At 39.7% G+C, this 16,795-nt stretch overlaps 1 protein-coding gene across 2 annotated transcripts in view; it reads right to left on the reverse strand.

The window, feature by feature from the left end:
• Positions 1–8,407, reverse strand: part of LOC132395769 (AT-rich interactive domain-containing protein 2-like) — a 334,560-nt gene extending 326,153 nt beyond the window's left edge. For both annotated transcript variants that reach the window (XM_059972775.1, XM_059972773.1), the window contains exons 1-2: positions 8,275–8,407; positions 7,470–7,563 (exon numbers count right to left, since the gene is read on the reverse strand). In XM_059972775.1, coding sequence (XP_059828758.1) covers positions 7,470–7,563; positions 8,275–8,375 — 195 coding nt within the window. In that variant the 5' untranslated portion in view covers positions 8,376–8,407. The remainder of the gene's footprint in view (positions 1–7,469; positions 7,564–8,274) is intronic.
• Between the last annotated feature and the right edge of the window lie 8,388 nt (positions 8,408–16,795).

Raw genomic sequence — 16,795 nt, forward strand, 5'->3', positions numbered from 1 at the left:
CTGTTTACTCTTCAAATTGGTTTTTGTCAAGCCACTCCTCAAGCTCGTGGCTGGATCAAAGCCAACTTGGATCTTTCTTTTCTTTTTCAATCTTTTTATTAATATCAACATGACAAGATTAATACAGAGTTATTGGGATCACAAAATTAAAATGAACATAAAAGGATACACAAGCAATAAGTACAATATAGTTAAGTCTTCCCAAATCATGAATGATACAACTATCATATAAACGAAACAACAAAAAATAGGTATATCATGTTAAGGAAAAAAAAGAAAAAAAAGAGAAAAAAAATTATTGCCCTAAGAAAAACTAATCTAATAAACCACTAACTAATAAAGAGAATTGGCCAACTTGGATCTTGGTGACAGGGCATGTTTGGACCAGGTAGAAAATGTCCTGGGTTTGGGCAGCCCAGGGGCAACCTGGGGTTTGCTAGCGCCCCACTGGTGTAGTGCTGTTTTGGCATATCAACTTCTGAATCTACTTCTGTGCCAGTATCGGTGCCATTCAGTGTGTTCATCATAGGAATCTAGGTTTATCACGTTGTAGAAAGATTTTCGAGATTTGAGTCCGGAAGATGGGGGAGCATTTCCAATGAGTTCACAAACTGGAATGTTGTTGAGCATATTTTGGATATGCTTGTAGAATTTTGCTGAAATTGCTCTTCTAAGGATCTCCACTGGTGCTAATCCGCTCATTCTTGGAAGCCATTGGACAGATGTTAGGACTGCTGAGATTATTCTCATAGCAGTACAGTGTTGTGTTTTGATGATGCTTGTGAGAGCACTTCGCTCCCAGTACTCAGCAACTGAGAAACATAATGCTAAGCTAGATGTTCATGGGACTAACTACTTAGCACCCCATTTGATTCCTGCTATCTTCCTGATCATGGCCATTCTGAAATTTAGTTTCTCTGCAACATTTTGGAAGTGGATCCTGTATGAGAGATTTCAGTCTAGTGTGACTCCCAAGTACTCTGGGTATGGATCGTTGGGTAGTTGTTTGTCATTTAGTTTGATATTAAGTTTAAAATTGGTTAGTCAGTTGTCCAGATGAAATATGGAAGTTGCTGTTTGTTGACATTCAGATTTAGATACCACTTTGAGAAGTAGTTGGATAGGGATTTGATATCTTGGGTATCAACATGGTGATGTCACGTGGAGGCTTACATGCTTCAAGAACTACATCAGGCAATGCCAACTCGGGGCCACCCACGTTGAAACGGCTGTGGATGAGATGCCAGATGAAAACTGACTCAACTCGACTCTCAAACAGACAGACTTGCATCCACCCTCCCAGGCCACACTTTATCATTAATCAAGATCAACACAACTTTTCAATAAATATGAATAAGGGTATTCATATGGAGAGAAACACGATCAGAAGACAGTAAACTTGGATGAGAGCACCAAAATCATCATCAACGTGAATCCTTTTTGATTAACCAATTCAGGGAATTAACCTTTTGTGCATAACTATGCCAAGAGATTTTTATAAGTCTACATATTTTTTAAAAATGCCACAGGTACAAAAAATCCCAGGTGAATCATGACTTTTATCTCCTCAAAACAATCTGAAAATACCCTGCTCAATGGCTTCACTAGTAAATTTACTACCTGGGAAGATAATTAGCCTTACAAACTATACTCAACCTCAGTTTTACATTGATCTGCAGACACCAGACAGAACAATTGTAAGCAGACAACAGCGAATCATTTAATTCTGTTATAGTAGAGAGAACAAAAATCAAAGCACCCAAATATGATTACTATATAACCATCCATAATGCATGGCAGTGCTCAGACAAGGACAGACCCAATTCCATTCCACTCAGCCTCACACTAAATGCCTGCAAGAAAATGAATCTCATGATGGTATATGGTGACATATAGGTACTTTGATAATAAATTTACTTTGAATGAGGAATGACAAGTCAGACAAGTAGCTCAATGACTACCAATGCCCAAAATCAGATGATGCAAAGCCAAGATGTAAGTTTAGGTGATGAGGGGCACAGTTTCCCATTTTTTTAAATTTCTCTCAAGTATACAGTGGTTGGAAGTATAAGCATTATAAAGTATATGGGTGTTTGGACTTCATAAATGGAAGCAAAGAACACAAATACAGGGAAGTAGTATTGATTAGATTTTTTGAAAACTCTCATTAGGCCACAATTGGATTATTGCATTTAATTCTCATCATCACATTTTAGGAAGGATGTGAAGGTCTTTAAGTAGGTGCAGAGATTTTCAGGGGTGAGGGATTCAGCAATGAAAAGGGACAGTAAAAGATGGGTCATTTTCCTTGGAGTACAGTAAGGTTGAAAAGATTATGACTAGTTTAGGCTACTTCTACACTACTCCGGATAAATCCGTAACCAAAGCTTTTTCTCTTCGTTTTTACCCTCCATCCATACTAAAATGGCGTTTTCATCCCCCGAAACCAGAGCTTTTCAGAAACGCTTTCCACGGTGGGTATTTTTAAAAACGCTGCTCGGCAGATCAGTGTGGACGGGGCAACTGGAGAAACCTGAAAATGCTATCAGACGGCAGCGAGCAATTTCATTGTTTTCTTGAACGCAACCTAACAATTTCAGAACAAACGGCAACGAGACTGAAGCCATAAGAGTTAGAAATGTACTCACCAAATACTTTGACCCATAACTTACTGAATAAATAAGTATACTCACTTTGCCCTGTTTTCTGTCCTTGCTCATATGAAGGTGGTTTACTTATTTATGCAAGTACTTCTCTGACAATAGATGTCTAACAGCCTGCTGTAACATTGTATGGAAATACAAGATAACACTGATGAACATTTAACAAGGGGCTTTATTAATGCAACAGAGTTAGTCAGTTTTTCAATGTTCGTTGTCAGCCGGGTCAATCTGTCCGTGAACACCCTGTCGCTTGCCGCCGTATGCTCCAGTATTTGTTTTTTTTACTTTTGTTCTCCTGCGAAAGCCAACAACTATCCATCGTTTTAAGTTTTTCTAGTCTGTAACTACACAAACGCGCACTTTTATAGCAAGATTTTTCGATAGATGTGTCCTGAGCATGCGCAGTAGGAGGAGATTCGCCGAAATCTCCGTTTCAATGTGGATAGAGATATTTTCAAAAACACATAGTGTGGACGCCTATCTTTTTTATGCGAAACTGGCGTTTTTAAAATTATCTGGTCTAGTGTGGATGTAGCATTAGATAGAGCAAACTGAGAGGAGCTGATAATTCAAAAACAAGGGAACACAAAGTGATAGAGTGTGAATGTCGGGAATTGTTTGGAACATTACATAAGAACATAAGAGATAGGAGCAGGAGTAGGCCAATCGGCCCCTCAAGCCTGCTCTGCCATTCAACAAGATTATGGCTGATCCAATCTTAACTCTAGTTTTCACCGAATCCCACAAGGCAACAGTGCCAACCAAAAGGACACCATGCCCACCATTTTATTTTATTATTCATCCCGCCCAAACCCATGTGATCACCCGGGGGAAAAAAAAACGATTTGCCAATTGAGGAGAAAAAATCTGGAAAATTCACCTCCGACCCATCCAGGCTATCGAAAACTGGTCCAGGAGATCACATGGCTGATCTAAACCTGGCCTCATGTCCACTTACCTGCTCGCTCACCGTATCCCCTAATGCCATTTTTATCCAGGAAAATGTCTATCTCCGTTTTGAATTTATTGAGTGTAGTAGCTTCCACAGCTCTCTGGGGCAGTAAATTCCACAGCCTCACTACCCTCTGAGTGAAGAAATTTCTCCTCATCTCAGTCCTGGAATGGCATCCCCTTATTTTAAGATTATGCCCCCTAGTCCTAGTTTCACCCATCACTGGGAACATTCTCCCTGCATCCACCCAATCAAGCCCCTTCACAATCTTATATGTTTCAATAAGATCGCCTCTCATTCTTCGGAACTCCAATGAGTAGAGTCCCAATCTACTCAACCTCTCATCATACATTAACCCACCCATCCCCGGAATTAACCTAGTGAACCTTCTCTGCACTGCCTCGAGAGCCAGTATGTCCTTTCTTAAATATGGACACCAGAACTGCACGCAGTACTCCAGGTGTGGTCTCACCAATACCCGATACAACTGCAGTAAGACCTCCCTGTTCTTATACTCCATCCCCCTAGCAATAAAAGCCAGCATTCCATTGGCCTTCTTGACCACCTGCTGTACTTGCATACTAACTTTTTGTGTTTCCTGCACCAGGACCCCCAGATCCCTTTGCACAGAAGCACTTTCCAGTTTCTCTCCATTTAGATAATAACTTGCTCTATTATTTTTCCTGCCCAAGAGCAAGACCTCACACTATTATATTGTCAGTATTATATTTCATCTGCCAAATGTCTGCCCAATCACTCAGCCTATCTATGTCCCCCTGCAGGGTTTCAATGTCCTCCGCACTCATTACACTCCCTCCCATCTTTGTGTCATCAGTTAGGATCTGGAACTCATTGTCTGGAAAACTAGTGGAAACATAACTTTCAAGAAGATAAGGGACAAGTACCCAACAGAATATTTTGAAGGATGTAGGCTAAAAGTTGGAAGTATTTTTCTGAACTGTCACAGCCTTTCCTGTTTTAATGACTTCCTTTTGTGCAAGAAGGACATTTAGTGGCTTACAAAATTAAATTATAAATTTAAGTTGATAACATAAAAAATAACTATTCTGTTAGGTTACAAAACAAATGGGATTTCCGGCCCAAGTGGGTTCCACTTTTAACGTATTAGCATTCCCTGATACCCCATCCAGTTCCCAAATCCCCCCAACCTGTATGTAAAGGATTATGACTCAATCCTTTGAAATGAGAGAACACATTTTTAAACTATCTTAATTAAATCTAAGTTGCATGATCAAAAGGTTTTCTACAGAATCTAGAAGGAAAATTGGAATAACTGACTGAACTATCTAGTTCATTATCCATATACACGGTTCTCAGTTGTAGCATAGATTTAAGCTATTTCAAATTTCATCACTTATTTTTGAGACTGAGTAGATCTCCCAAGGAAACCCGGTGAAGCTGAGGGAATAAAAGCACAACTGTAAAATAAAGTTTCTGATCAGTAGAGAACAAAAAGAAATTCACTAAAATGGGACTCAGAAAAATAAATCAGATCTATGACCAAAGCAAATGACCAAATATTTTTGACTCCGTGTCATTCCATAAACCCAACATTTACCAAGCTTTGTACTCCATAAAAAAAAGTAAATACAAACGTAGTTTTCTGATTGTTGGTGGATGGAATCATGCTAGGCTGACCTAACCACAATAAGTTACAACAATGTTAATATTGACCCATCAATATAGTTAGTGTACTAAATAGCATTACATTTACAGATCCAATCTGTATTCCCCTCCCCTGTTTCTCAACACTATCATGCTCCTTGACAATAGTATCCCATGACAACATCAGGTTTTGGTTCTGGCTGTTGACACCTATTTTAATGAAACATTAACTGTTTAAAATGGTAGTTAACCAGCTGTGTATTTCTAGCATTTACTGTCTTATTTCTGCCTCACTGTTATAACTATCACTTTCCTCCACTATTACACTATCTGCTTATTCAAAATCTATTCCTGGATGGGCCAGAATTCCTTCAGTTACATAATGGAATGACCAGAATGTGGACATTTAATGAGTGCAACACCTCTCACCCATCATCACCATCCCAAACACAAAACACTGTTTCTTCACCAGCTGTACATCTCTTCTTAGTCATCTGTTTTAGGCTGAAGTAAACTGGGCATTTCAACTTGGCTATCTGACATCAATTTAACCATGTAATCCCATACCCTCTCTGACCTACATCAGCCTCAAAATATTGCCCATTTCAAACTGCGACTTGACAAGATTTGCTCCTGAAATCCTAGTCCATATTTTAGCACGCAACTATTCCAAAGCTGTCCAAACCAGCCTGCTACCAGCTATCCTCCAGAACAGTCATCACTCCTGTCGATATCTCTATTCCCACTCAACCATCTATATATGCAAAATTCTGATATATCTCACCTCAAATTTGAAATTGTTACCTGTGTTAAAATCCTTCCATAGCTATGCTATTCATTCTAATGTCTACTGTCTACTAAAGCTACTGTCTCCGTAGAGAAATCGCTGGGGATGCTCAACAGGTCAGCTAGTATCAGAGGAAAAAGTTACTCAAAATATCTTGAATCCAAAACATTAATTCTGTTTCTCTTTCCACTGATGCTGCCTGGCAGCTCAGAATCACCAACATTCTGAATATTTTTGTTTTCTAGATTTGCAATGTGATTTTAAGCATTCCGCAAACTATTCCACTATTCCATCACTGCAAATCTTTCCCTTCATTTCAAAGGATAACTATTAGGTGCACACAATTCACAAAAAAATACACAGCCATAGTCTGTCACCCAACATATAGATATCTTGGTAATCAATGCAAGAAAACACACTACAGCACCAATCAGTAATTGCAGTTTGTTCAAATGTATACCAGATTACTATTCCCAATATGGTTAATTTAAATACAGGTACAGTAATTAGTCTTTCCATCTCCCACCCTCCTCCCATACCAAGTACTTTTCTGAAAAATATTCAACATGCGGTCAAAAAATCTTATCCAATATCCAAATTACAAAACAAAAGCCTCTGGACGCCAAAGATGCCTTTTGTAGTTTTTTTTTATTATGATTTATATTGATTGAGGCCTCTATAAGGCCTAGCTGGACGAGAAGCCTAACAACCATTTTTTGAAAACAAAATAAACGAACAAATCCCCTTTAAGAGTAAATTGCAGCAGACAGTTGTATTGACTCTCACCGATCCCGCTCATACTACTGATATTACACAGTCGCTAATTTTCAGTTCATTCACTTGCTCCCACACTTCGGCTGGGAGACAGGCCTTACTTAAAAGGGCTCTCACAACCCGTTTCATCGCGCGAAAGCACAGTATTTCAAAGGACCGTATAAATTCTCTTCTAAGAGGGAGGAATTGGTTCCCTCCCCCCCCAAAATCTGTTTATTGATATATTATATTCGTGCGCATATGTGCATTTCAGTGGTAAATTAAAAGAGGCGGCAAACCTTGTATCGCTTCACGTAAAATTGGATGTCAGCCTTTAAAAATACCCAAGGCATATTTTGATATTGTTAATAACGATAAATATTGCGAATCCACAAGTTTATTATGCAGAAAATGTTCTTTAAATTCGTAGGATGCTTTTTTAGTTACATTTATAGTTATATCAGTGACCTGTGAGGTCCACGCTAACTCCAGTAAACCATTGGATTATGTTTAAAAAATAAAATTCACAGAATTCAACATTTTATGTTCATTAATCCAACTACAAGTCACCCCTAGTAGTAAACAAACATTATGCATGGCTTCTAAGAAACAGAGTTGTCTTTCGATGGCCACAGCCATCAAATACAAGCTACCATAAAAGATATGTCTTCATAAATGCCCAAATTACCTTGGCGAATCCCCCGAGTGAAGTGACTCTGTTGTATAAAGCACTCAAATCCAACTCTCTCCCTCCGATGATTGGGATCTTTCTAAAGGTTGTCCTAAAAACATTTAAATAAGTCTTAGTTTCACTTAACTTGCAGCAATTGTTTTAAACAGCAGCAAACGTCTTAAAAATATAAACCCGTGTTTTACCCAAAAGTTTGGAACAAAATTAACGTAATGAATTAAAATTAAAAATAAATATTGCTAATTCAGTATCAAAATTGGTCAGATTTTCAAGTCAAATTCAAAGCCAAATTATAAACAAATACATTTTAATAAATGAAAAGTCTGTTTAAAGTTTGATATTCCTCTTATTCTCGGCGATTCAAAAGCCCCCCGCCACTCCCCCTTCAACCTGACAGATAATTACAACTCCACGCTGCGCAGAATTTAAAATTGTAATTCGAATGCTTTTTTTATTAAAAAGAGTTCAAATGAAAATTAATTTCCTTGCCAAGAATCACTGTTGGCAAAAAGGTGGTAACACAAGGCAACAAAGGCTGCCAATACTCAAGCCTCTACGCTTCTCGACCTCCCTCGCCATTTAAAAAAAGTTTAAGGAACATATTTCATTCTTTACAATGAAATAATTCTCATTCCAATCGCCTATGGTGTATGTTCAGACATCGAGTGACAAGGGAAAGCCTTTGAAGGCCGCTGAATAAAAACAACACATTTCGTCCCTCCCCTTGTATTATTTTAGACGGTTAATTCACCCCCTCCATTAAAAGTTGTATTTATTTTCTGGTGAATACATTTGTTTTTACCCTTTACTCCTGTGAAAGTGCCGCAGCTCGTCCAGGAAACTCCTGCCAGTCCTCAAGCCGCCGCTTTTACTCGGAGTTTTGGCCATAATAATCCCTCTCATACACAAGAAAAAAACTCCCCCAAATAAATAATAAAACAACAAAAAAAGGTCGGAGAGGGAACTCCGGAGGTGACTCGGTCCTTATTCTATATATATGTAGGTCTGCTGTATGCTCTTTTACAGTTTCTTCTTTTTCATCTCCGGAGAGTCGGGCGCCGGAGCCCGAGCCCGAGCCATCGCCGGCCACGACGGGAATTAAACAAGAGCCAGAGAGGAGGAAGAGCGCTGGGGGAGGGAGGGAGGGAGGGAGGGAGACGGCGCAAGGCTTCGGCAGCACCAGAGACCGCTGATGGCAGACTCGCCGGTGCGCAGTGAGGCGGCTCGGCCCGCGCCGTGCGATTCACCGGGGAGGCTATATTTTCCGCCGCTCTCCCTATAACAACCCTGCCAGCCTGTGAAGGGGGAGGGGGAAAGATTTTAATCTCCTTATCACCGTCTCTCGCCTGCTTTTTTTCTCTCAAAGGGCCGGGGGTTTTGACAGGAGCTCGGTTCGTTTCTCTCCATTCGCTCCGATTATTTTTGGTTAAAATTTATGGATGTCAATTTTTTTCCGGAAAAAAATCGAATCCAATTTTAATTTTTTTCTCTATTTTTTCCCTCTCTCACTATCTTCCATCACAGACAATGAAGGCCGAGCAATTACCCGCCAGAGGGGGGGTCCTGCAATTCTACCAAACAATCCGCCGCCATGGCTGCCTGCTCGGTCCGAGGCAGGCTGGGAGTTGCAGTCCCATCGCTCGGGGGAAGCAGAAGGAAGGCGCGGAGTTTGCACTACAAGTCCCGGGGTGCATCGCGGCCGCTTTCCCCGGGTTCTCGGAGCGCTGGTGGCGCCGTTGGAGAGGAGGACGCAGGCGCTGGAGCGCGCGTGCGGCCGGTCGGGAGCTGTAGTTCGCGGGGCGAGCTGGAGACGCGGATCGTTAACGGAGGACGGCGGCGGCGGGCGGCGCCGTGCTGTGCTCGCGCTCCGAATCCCAACCGGCACAGAGACGGGGAGGCAGCGACCCGGTGAAGCTTACCCACCAGACACGCAACGCGCACGGCTAAACCGTTCCGTTCAAAACCTCAAAATGGCGATATGCAGCACTCGGTGTTGGGGCTGCGCTAAAGAGATTATTTTTTTGAGGGGGGAAAACGAAGATTAAGGTTTTATTGCACAGGTCATCTGAGCTCTTGTAGTATCCCTAAATATAGTTAGCACCTACAGTTGTTGGGCTTATAGTAAATATTTGGGCGGTTATTTATAACAAGATAAATTTGGAAGCCTTGCGTACAGATAGTTGTGTTTGTAAACATTGCATATTTTTACAACATTAATTTTTTTCCACTCCTTTAACATATGAGAAATATAGAATTACTAGCTTGGAAAGACGGCAAGAAATGCCAGGTCAGGTCAGATGTTTACCGGATCAGACAACATCTGTGGAAAGAAAAACATAGCAGACGTTACAGGTTAATGACCCTTCATCAGAACTGGAAAAGTAGAAAACGTGCACTTGTAGGGAAAGGTGGAACAGAACAAAAGTGATATCTGATAGGAAACCAAAGTTATTTGTTTTTGATGCCACCTAAGGGAGAGAAGTGAATGCGGTTTAATCATATCTAATCTGTTTAGAGGAGTACAAAGGAAAGGGCATGGCTGAGAGCAGTTAGATAGAAACGTTATGAAACAACAAACAGTCTGCAAAAGGGACTCATTAGGCAGAGCATCTTTGTGAGGAAAAGAATTGTCAACGTTTCAGGTCAAAACATGGTATCATGACTGGACAAGTACTGAGTTTTGCAGCAGATTGTTGCTCCAAATTCCAGTATCTGCAGTCTCTTGTGTCTCCAGGAAACAAATGTAAATTCAGAAGTAAAGCATAGCAGTAGCTAGAATCCTGACAAATATTGGAAATCCTCAGCAAATTGTGAAACGTTTGAAATTAGAGGAAATTAATTAATGTTACAGATGGGTGACCGTAAATAATTACTGGCAGGAAAAACTGGTATCTGAAATTGTTGAGCTCGCTATCGAGTTTAGAGGGTTGCTGTCTGCCTAGACACAAGATAGAGTGCTATATTTCTTCAGTTTTGCATTGGACTTCAGAATGCTGTGGGAGATCAAAATGGAGAGTGAGATTAAGGATCAAAGTGATAGACTACTGGATAATCATTATTATACTTGACTGAATGGTGGAGAATCAGAATCTGGTTTATTATTACCAGCATGTCTAAAAATTTGTTGTGTTACAGTACCATAAATTATAATAAGCTAGAAGCTGGTCCTAAAGTGTTGAGTGTTTGTCATCAGGCTCCTGTACCTCCTCTCTGATGGTAGTAATGAGATGATCTCATGTCCTGGGCGAGGGTAGTTCTTAATGATGAATGTTGCCTTTTGAAGATGTCCTCGGTGGAAGGGAGGCTAGTACCTATGATGGAACTGACTGAGTAAACAACCCTCTGCAGCTTTTTCCAATCCTGTACAGTGGGTGCTCAATCCGGATGGTGATGCAACCAGTTAGTATGTTCTCTACGGCACTTACTAAGAGTCTTTGATAACAAACAAGATCTTCCCAAACTCCTAATGAAACATAGCTGCTGGCGTGCCCTCTTTGTAATTGTATTGGGCCTAACATAGGACTTCAGAAATGTCAACAACCAGGAACTTGAAACTACCTACCCTTTCCTCTGCTGATCCTCAATAAGGACTGGTGTGTGTTCCTGCACCTTCCCCTTCCTGAAGTCCGCAGTTAATTTCTTGGTCTTGCTGTTGTTGAGTACAAGATTGCCATTGCGACACCACTCAATCAGTTGATCTGTCTCACTCCTGTACACCACTTTGTCACCATCTGGGATTCTACAATCAGTAGTTGTGTCATCAGTGCATTTCTGGATGGTGTTTGCCTTGTACCTAGACACAATCATGGGTGTAAAGAGAGTAGAGCAGCGAGCTAAGTATGCTTCCTTGAGGTTTTGATGTCAAGCAAGGAGTTGTTGTTTCTGATCTGCACAGACTGGTCTCCTGATTCAATTGCAAAAGGAGGTACAGTGGCCCAGGTTTTGAAACATTGTACACTGCAAAGCAGTCAGCCAGTCTGCATTAGTGTCTCCAGCATCCAGGCGACTGCATCTGAGAGCAGTACACTGAGTTGAAAGTAGTGCAGGTAGATTGATGCTTAACGTGGAAGAACTGCTTAGGATCGATAGTGAAGACAAGGGGAATTTTATCTTTGTTCTGGCTGGGAGGTAAGGAGAGCACAGAATAAAGCAGATGTAGTTTCAACAGGCCTTATCAAGAACAATGACGAGATGGAGTATCGAGAGGAAGTGGATTGGTGTGAGAAGAACAACATAAGCCTGAATGTGGAGAAGATGAAGGAAATTACTGTGGACTTCAGGAAGCTGCAGACAAACCATCCAAATACATGGTTACTCTGTAGAGAGAGTTAAGTGCACTAAATTCCTGGGAGTTCACATCACAGGTGACCTCACTTGGTCACTTAATATCACCTCCCTGAACAAGAAGGCACAGCAGCGCCTCCACTTCCTACAAAGATTGAGGCAAGCAAGGCTGCTACCACCCCCCCCCCCCCCCCTCACCCCCATCTTAACTGCGTTTTACAGGAGCATTATTGAGAGCATCTCCATCCGATATGGGAGCAATCAAGCATCGGACCAGAAGTCCCTACTAAAGGATGTGAGAACAGCTGAGAGGATCGTAGGGGTTTCCCTACCATCCATTGGGGGGAAATTTATCAGGAGCGCTGTGTACACAGGGTCCTTAGTATTGTTAATAATCCCACCCGTCCATCGGGACATTTATCAGCAGTGCTGTGTACACAGGGCCCTTAGTATTGTTAATAATCCCACCCGTCCATCGGGACATTTATCAGCAGCGCTGTGTACACAGGGCCCTTAGTACTGTTAATAATCCCACCCGTCCATTGGGAAATTTATCAGCAGCGCTGTGTACACAGGCCCTTAGTATTGTTAATAATCCCACCTGTCCATCGGGACATTTATCAGCAGCGCTGTGTACACAGGGCCCTTAGTACTGTTAATAATTCCACCCATCCATCCAGTATTCTCTTTGACTTTCTACCATCAAGCAGGAGACGACGATGCATAAAAACAAGGATGGTCAGGATGAGAAACAGTTTCTTCCCCCAAGATTCTGAACCTCCAGCTGCATCGTCACTGGTTAATCTGTTCTGTACCTTATAATATTTAATATTAATGCACTTTAGTTTGTTATTTATGTGTGATCTGTAGATTTTATTCTTAGCTTCACAAGTTAGCATGTATTATGTGTTTTACACCCTGGTTTGAAGAATTGTCTTGCCTCTATATACGTCATATGGTTATATACGTTATATTCATGTAGGTAGTTAAATGATAATAAACTTCACTTGTTCACTTGTGTTGGAGGGGAAAATACTGTTCAGGAAAATGAAAGACCTTTCAGAAGTACTGTTGCAGAAAATATCATCAGAAGTATGTGATAGACTCTGGGTGAATGGACTGAAGTCTGTCAGAAGCAAGATAGGAATCAAAATAGCTGTGTGAGACTGGCCTTGTCAGCAAAAATGTCAATTACAACCTCTTGATAGGGAAGGAGAGAGTCAGATATTTAGCTTACGAACGTGAGAGAAGAGTGAATATTGGCAGCAAAAGTAATGGGCAAGTTATGAATTCTGTATGAATGCAGGGAGCTGGGCCAGTACAGTCATTAAAAAATACTGGAAAAAGTAAAGTTAATATGTGTATGCATCTATTTATGTCTTGTGTGTCTTTTATATAAAAATAATTGTTCCAAAGTATATTTTAAATGGAAATTATTACAGTAGTTATATTTATGATAATCCAGGTTCATTTTGTTAAGCCTTGCAGTAGATATAATATATTTGGATTTTCAAGAAGAGTTCACAAGAAATGACTAGATAGTATGGAAGGTAATACATTAATATAGATAGAGGATTAATAAGCAGGAAGTATTTTCAGATTTATATCCTGTATATTAATAAATAAGAGGGAAAAAAGTGACCAATTTTTAGCACAAAAGTAAGTTACACAGAGACTACAAACAGTACAGAGAGTTACTGATGAATGGATGGGCAAAAACTGGCAAATGAAGTATAATGTCAGAAAATGTAAGGTTCATGTAGCAAAGATGACTAAATGTTTATTATTTAGATGGCAAAAGCTGGAGCACAGCAGGATTTGGGTGTTCTCAGAGATGAACAGAAAGCTAGCATACAGGTGGAGCAAGTAATAAGGAAAGATAATGGAATATTGCCCCCTTAATTCAAGGATGGAGTATAGAAGTAGGAACCTCTTACAACTGCTATATAATTCAGTAATGGTACATGTACAAAGCAGTGAGCAGTTTTTGGCCCCTTATTTTAAGGAAGATATATTGACATTGGAGTCAGTTAAAAGAAGATGGAAAGATTGTCATATGAGGAAAGGTAGGTTGGGTCTTTACTCATTGGAGTTGGAAAGAGGGGTAATATATTGAAACTAAGGTTTATTGAGGGCTTGACAATATTTCTTCTTATAGAAATATTCTGACAGTATTTTTCTCATACCAAAGTGGATTTGAGGAAAGTTGCGTCAACCATAATCTTGTTCAACAGAGAACCAGGTTCATGGACCAGAAGGCCTATTCCAGTTACTACTATTTTTATGGTCTTAATTATTTGGAAGTTATCTGTACAATGTGCAGAACTGGCAATAAACTCTGTGCTGAACAAGGTAAAGGGGGACAACATGTAAAAGTTGTGCATTTGCTGATGCTAAACTTTGAAGCAACTTTTAGATAAATCAGATATACAGATCAGATATAGAATACTGGCCACTTACCTAATTAAACACCCAATTGGGATATCATCTGTTAAACAACTTTGTCCAGATAGTGATAAAGTAGCTGTGCATTGCCTTCCCAAAATTCTGTATCTCATCAAGGCTAATTGTTGTTCAGAGATATAAAATGGGCACTCAATCATGACTATTTGTATTTATATAACCAAATGAAAGTAAGAGTTTTAATAAATTATTTGTCATTGGATAACAAATTATGCAGCATTTTCAGATTTAAGCAAGTACTCTGGCACTTTTATTACATACAGAATTGCTTTATGAAGCATTCATCCTTTTAATCAATATTGTCAAATTAACTGATCATTCATTTCCTTGCTGTTTGCAAGGTATATGATTTGGTCGGTGATCCAATTGGGAACTCTCCCATTCATGGATATAACTCTAAATAAAATTCGGTTCAGAGATCACAATAAAGAGGGTTGCGACTGTGAGAAAGAAATGGCAAAGTAACCCATTTATAAATCGGTAATCAGATTCAGCCCCCAACCTTTTGTTCTCATGAATGAGTATTACAACCAGTGATATTAATGAATTTAACTGAAGTTTTATTTGTAAATGACATGCTATTTTTGTCACAGTAGAGCCCAAGAGAAAGGAAAAATTGTACAACATGAAAAACTGAAAATTCAAAAACTGAAATGTCAGCAGTGAAAGGTATTTATCTCTCTTTGCTCAGTACCCAGTTGAACCATCTCTCGCAGTTATTACAGCTAGTAGTCTTTTTGGATGAGTCTCTATTGGCTTTGCACAATGTTCTGGAGCAAAATTTGCCCATTCCTCCTTGCAAAATTTCTTAAGCTGTGCCAGGATAATTAGGGAGCAACAGCAATCTTGAGGTCTTGCTAGAGGTGTTCAATTGGATTAACATCAGGACTCCCAGTCACTCAAGAACATCAATTTTAGTTGTTTATGGTTGCTCTGGCAGTGTGTTGTGGGTTGTTGTCCTGCTGAAAGACACACTTCCTGGCAAAGGCTAGCAGGATTTTATCCAGGATCTCTATATTTAGCAGCATTCATCTTTCCATGGATCCTGACCAGATTTTCGGTCCCTGCTACTGATAATAATCCCCACAGTATGATGCTAACTCCGTCATACTTCACAATAGGGATGGTGTTAGCTGGCTGATGTGCGGTGTTAGATGTATACCACTGGGTGTTGAGGCCAAGAAGTTCCACCTTAGTCTCAGCTGACCACAATACCTTCTTCCACATTTTTACAGTATAAGTGACACTTCGCAAAATCGTCATAGCAAGGGTATGCTCTTTTTAAAGCTTTTCATAGCTAATGTATTTTAAAATAAATGTCAATTAGACCTACGTCGTCAAACATTTAAATACCTCTGGCACATTCAGAGAGGCAGTTCACAATTTTCTATCTGTGGTTACGGATGAACAATAAATTCTGCCTGAATTTGAGATTTTTTTGTAAATGGGTCAACTTGTGTATGCTAATCTTAATTCAAGTTTTTTTTGGTATAGAGATGCTTACACAAGAAAGACTACTTCCTTGCCATTCTTCTATAAATACTCTTTTTGGGTAAGGCCTTGGAGATTGTGGAGCCATGAACTTCATCTCCAGTGGCAGCCACTGACTTCTGGAGCTCACTCAGACTGATTGTTAGCGTCACAGTAATCTCTCGTACAAGTGTCATTCTTCTCCACCGACTAAGTTTAGAGGGGTGACCTGATGTAGACAGTGTAGCTGTGGTTTTGTATTTTTCATGACGGACTATGCTGAACTGCTTTAAAGTGGTCTTGTACCTTTCCCTATATTTGTGTCTTATTATCATGCTCTTGTCTTTATTTTGGTTTTGGTCTGTTGGCCCTTTTAGAGAGAGGGGATATTTATTCAGGTGATCCTTCAATTTTCTACATCAACAAATTGGGTAAGTTGGTAAGGTAATACACAATATTGCACCTAAAAAAAGTTAATATAGTAACTACAAAGGGATGAATACTTTACCAGCCTCACAATTTAGGTTTTTAAAATTTTAGTAAATTGTTGACAGGTTTTGCAATTTTTCTTTTGATTTGACGTGATGCACAATGTTTTGTAGGTTAGCTCAAAGAAAGCCTACTACAGTATATTTTAAATTTAGAAAATGAGACAGTAAATAATGATGGAGGATGAATACTTTTTCAAGGCACTGTATTATCACTGTGAAATTTGTTGTTTTGTGGCAGTACAGTGCAAAGACAGAAAATTACAATTAATAATAAAATAAATAAATATAGCCAAAATTAAGGAATAGTAAGATTCGTGGACTGTTTGAAAATATGATGGTGAAAGGGAAGAAGCTGTTCCTCAATTCTTGAGTGTGAGTCTTCAAGTTTCTGTACTTCATCCCTCATCTAGGCTGTTTTTATAAATATTGAAAGGAAAGGAGTTTACAGAAAACCTGCAATTCGGACAAATATGAATGCTAGGTAATTTTTAGGAAGAAATTGGGAAATTTCTTCTGTCAGAGCAGAGAATTGAAACATTTTTCACCTAATTCAACCAAAAACTAACTGAACAGAAGATGCCACCCATGCTTGTTCATAGTTAATGTACTTTAAAA

This window comes from Hypanus sabinus, chromosome 6 (genome assembly GCF_030144855.1).
Source record: "Hypanus sabinus isolate sHypSab1 chromosome 6, sHypSab1.hap1, whole genome shotgun sequence".
In the NCBI taxonomy this organism is placed as follows: domain Eukaryota; kingdom Metazoa; phylum Chordata; class Chondrichthyes; order Myliobatiformes; family Dasyatidae; genus Hypanus; species Hypanus sabinus.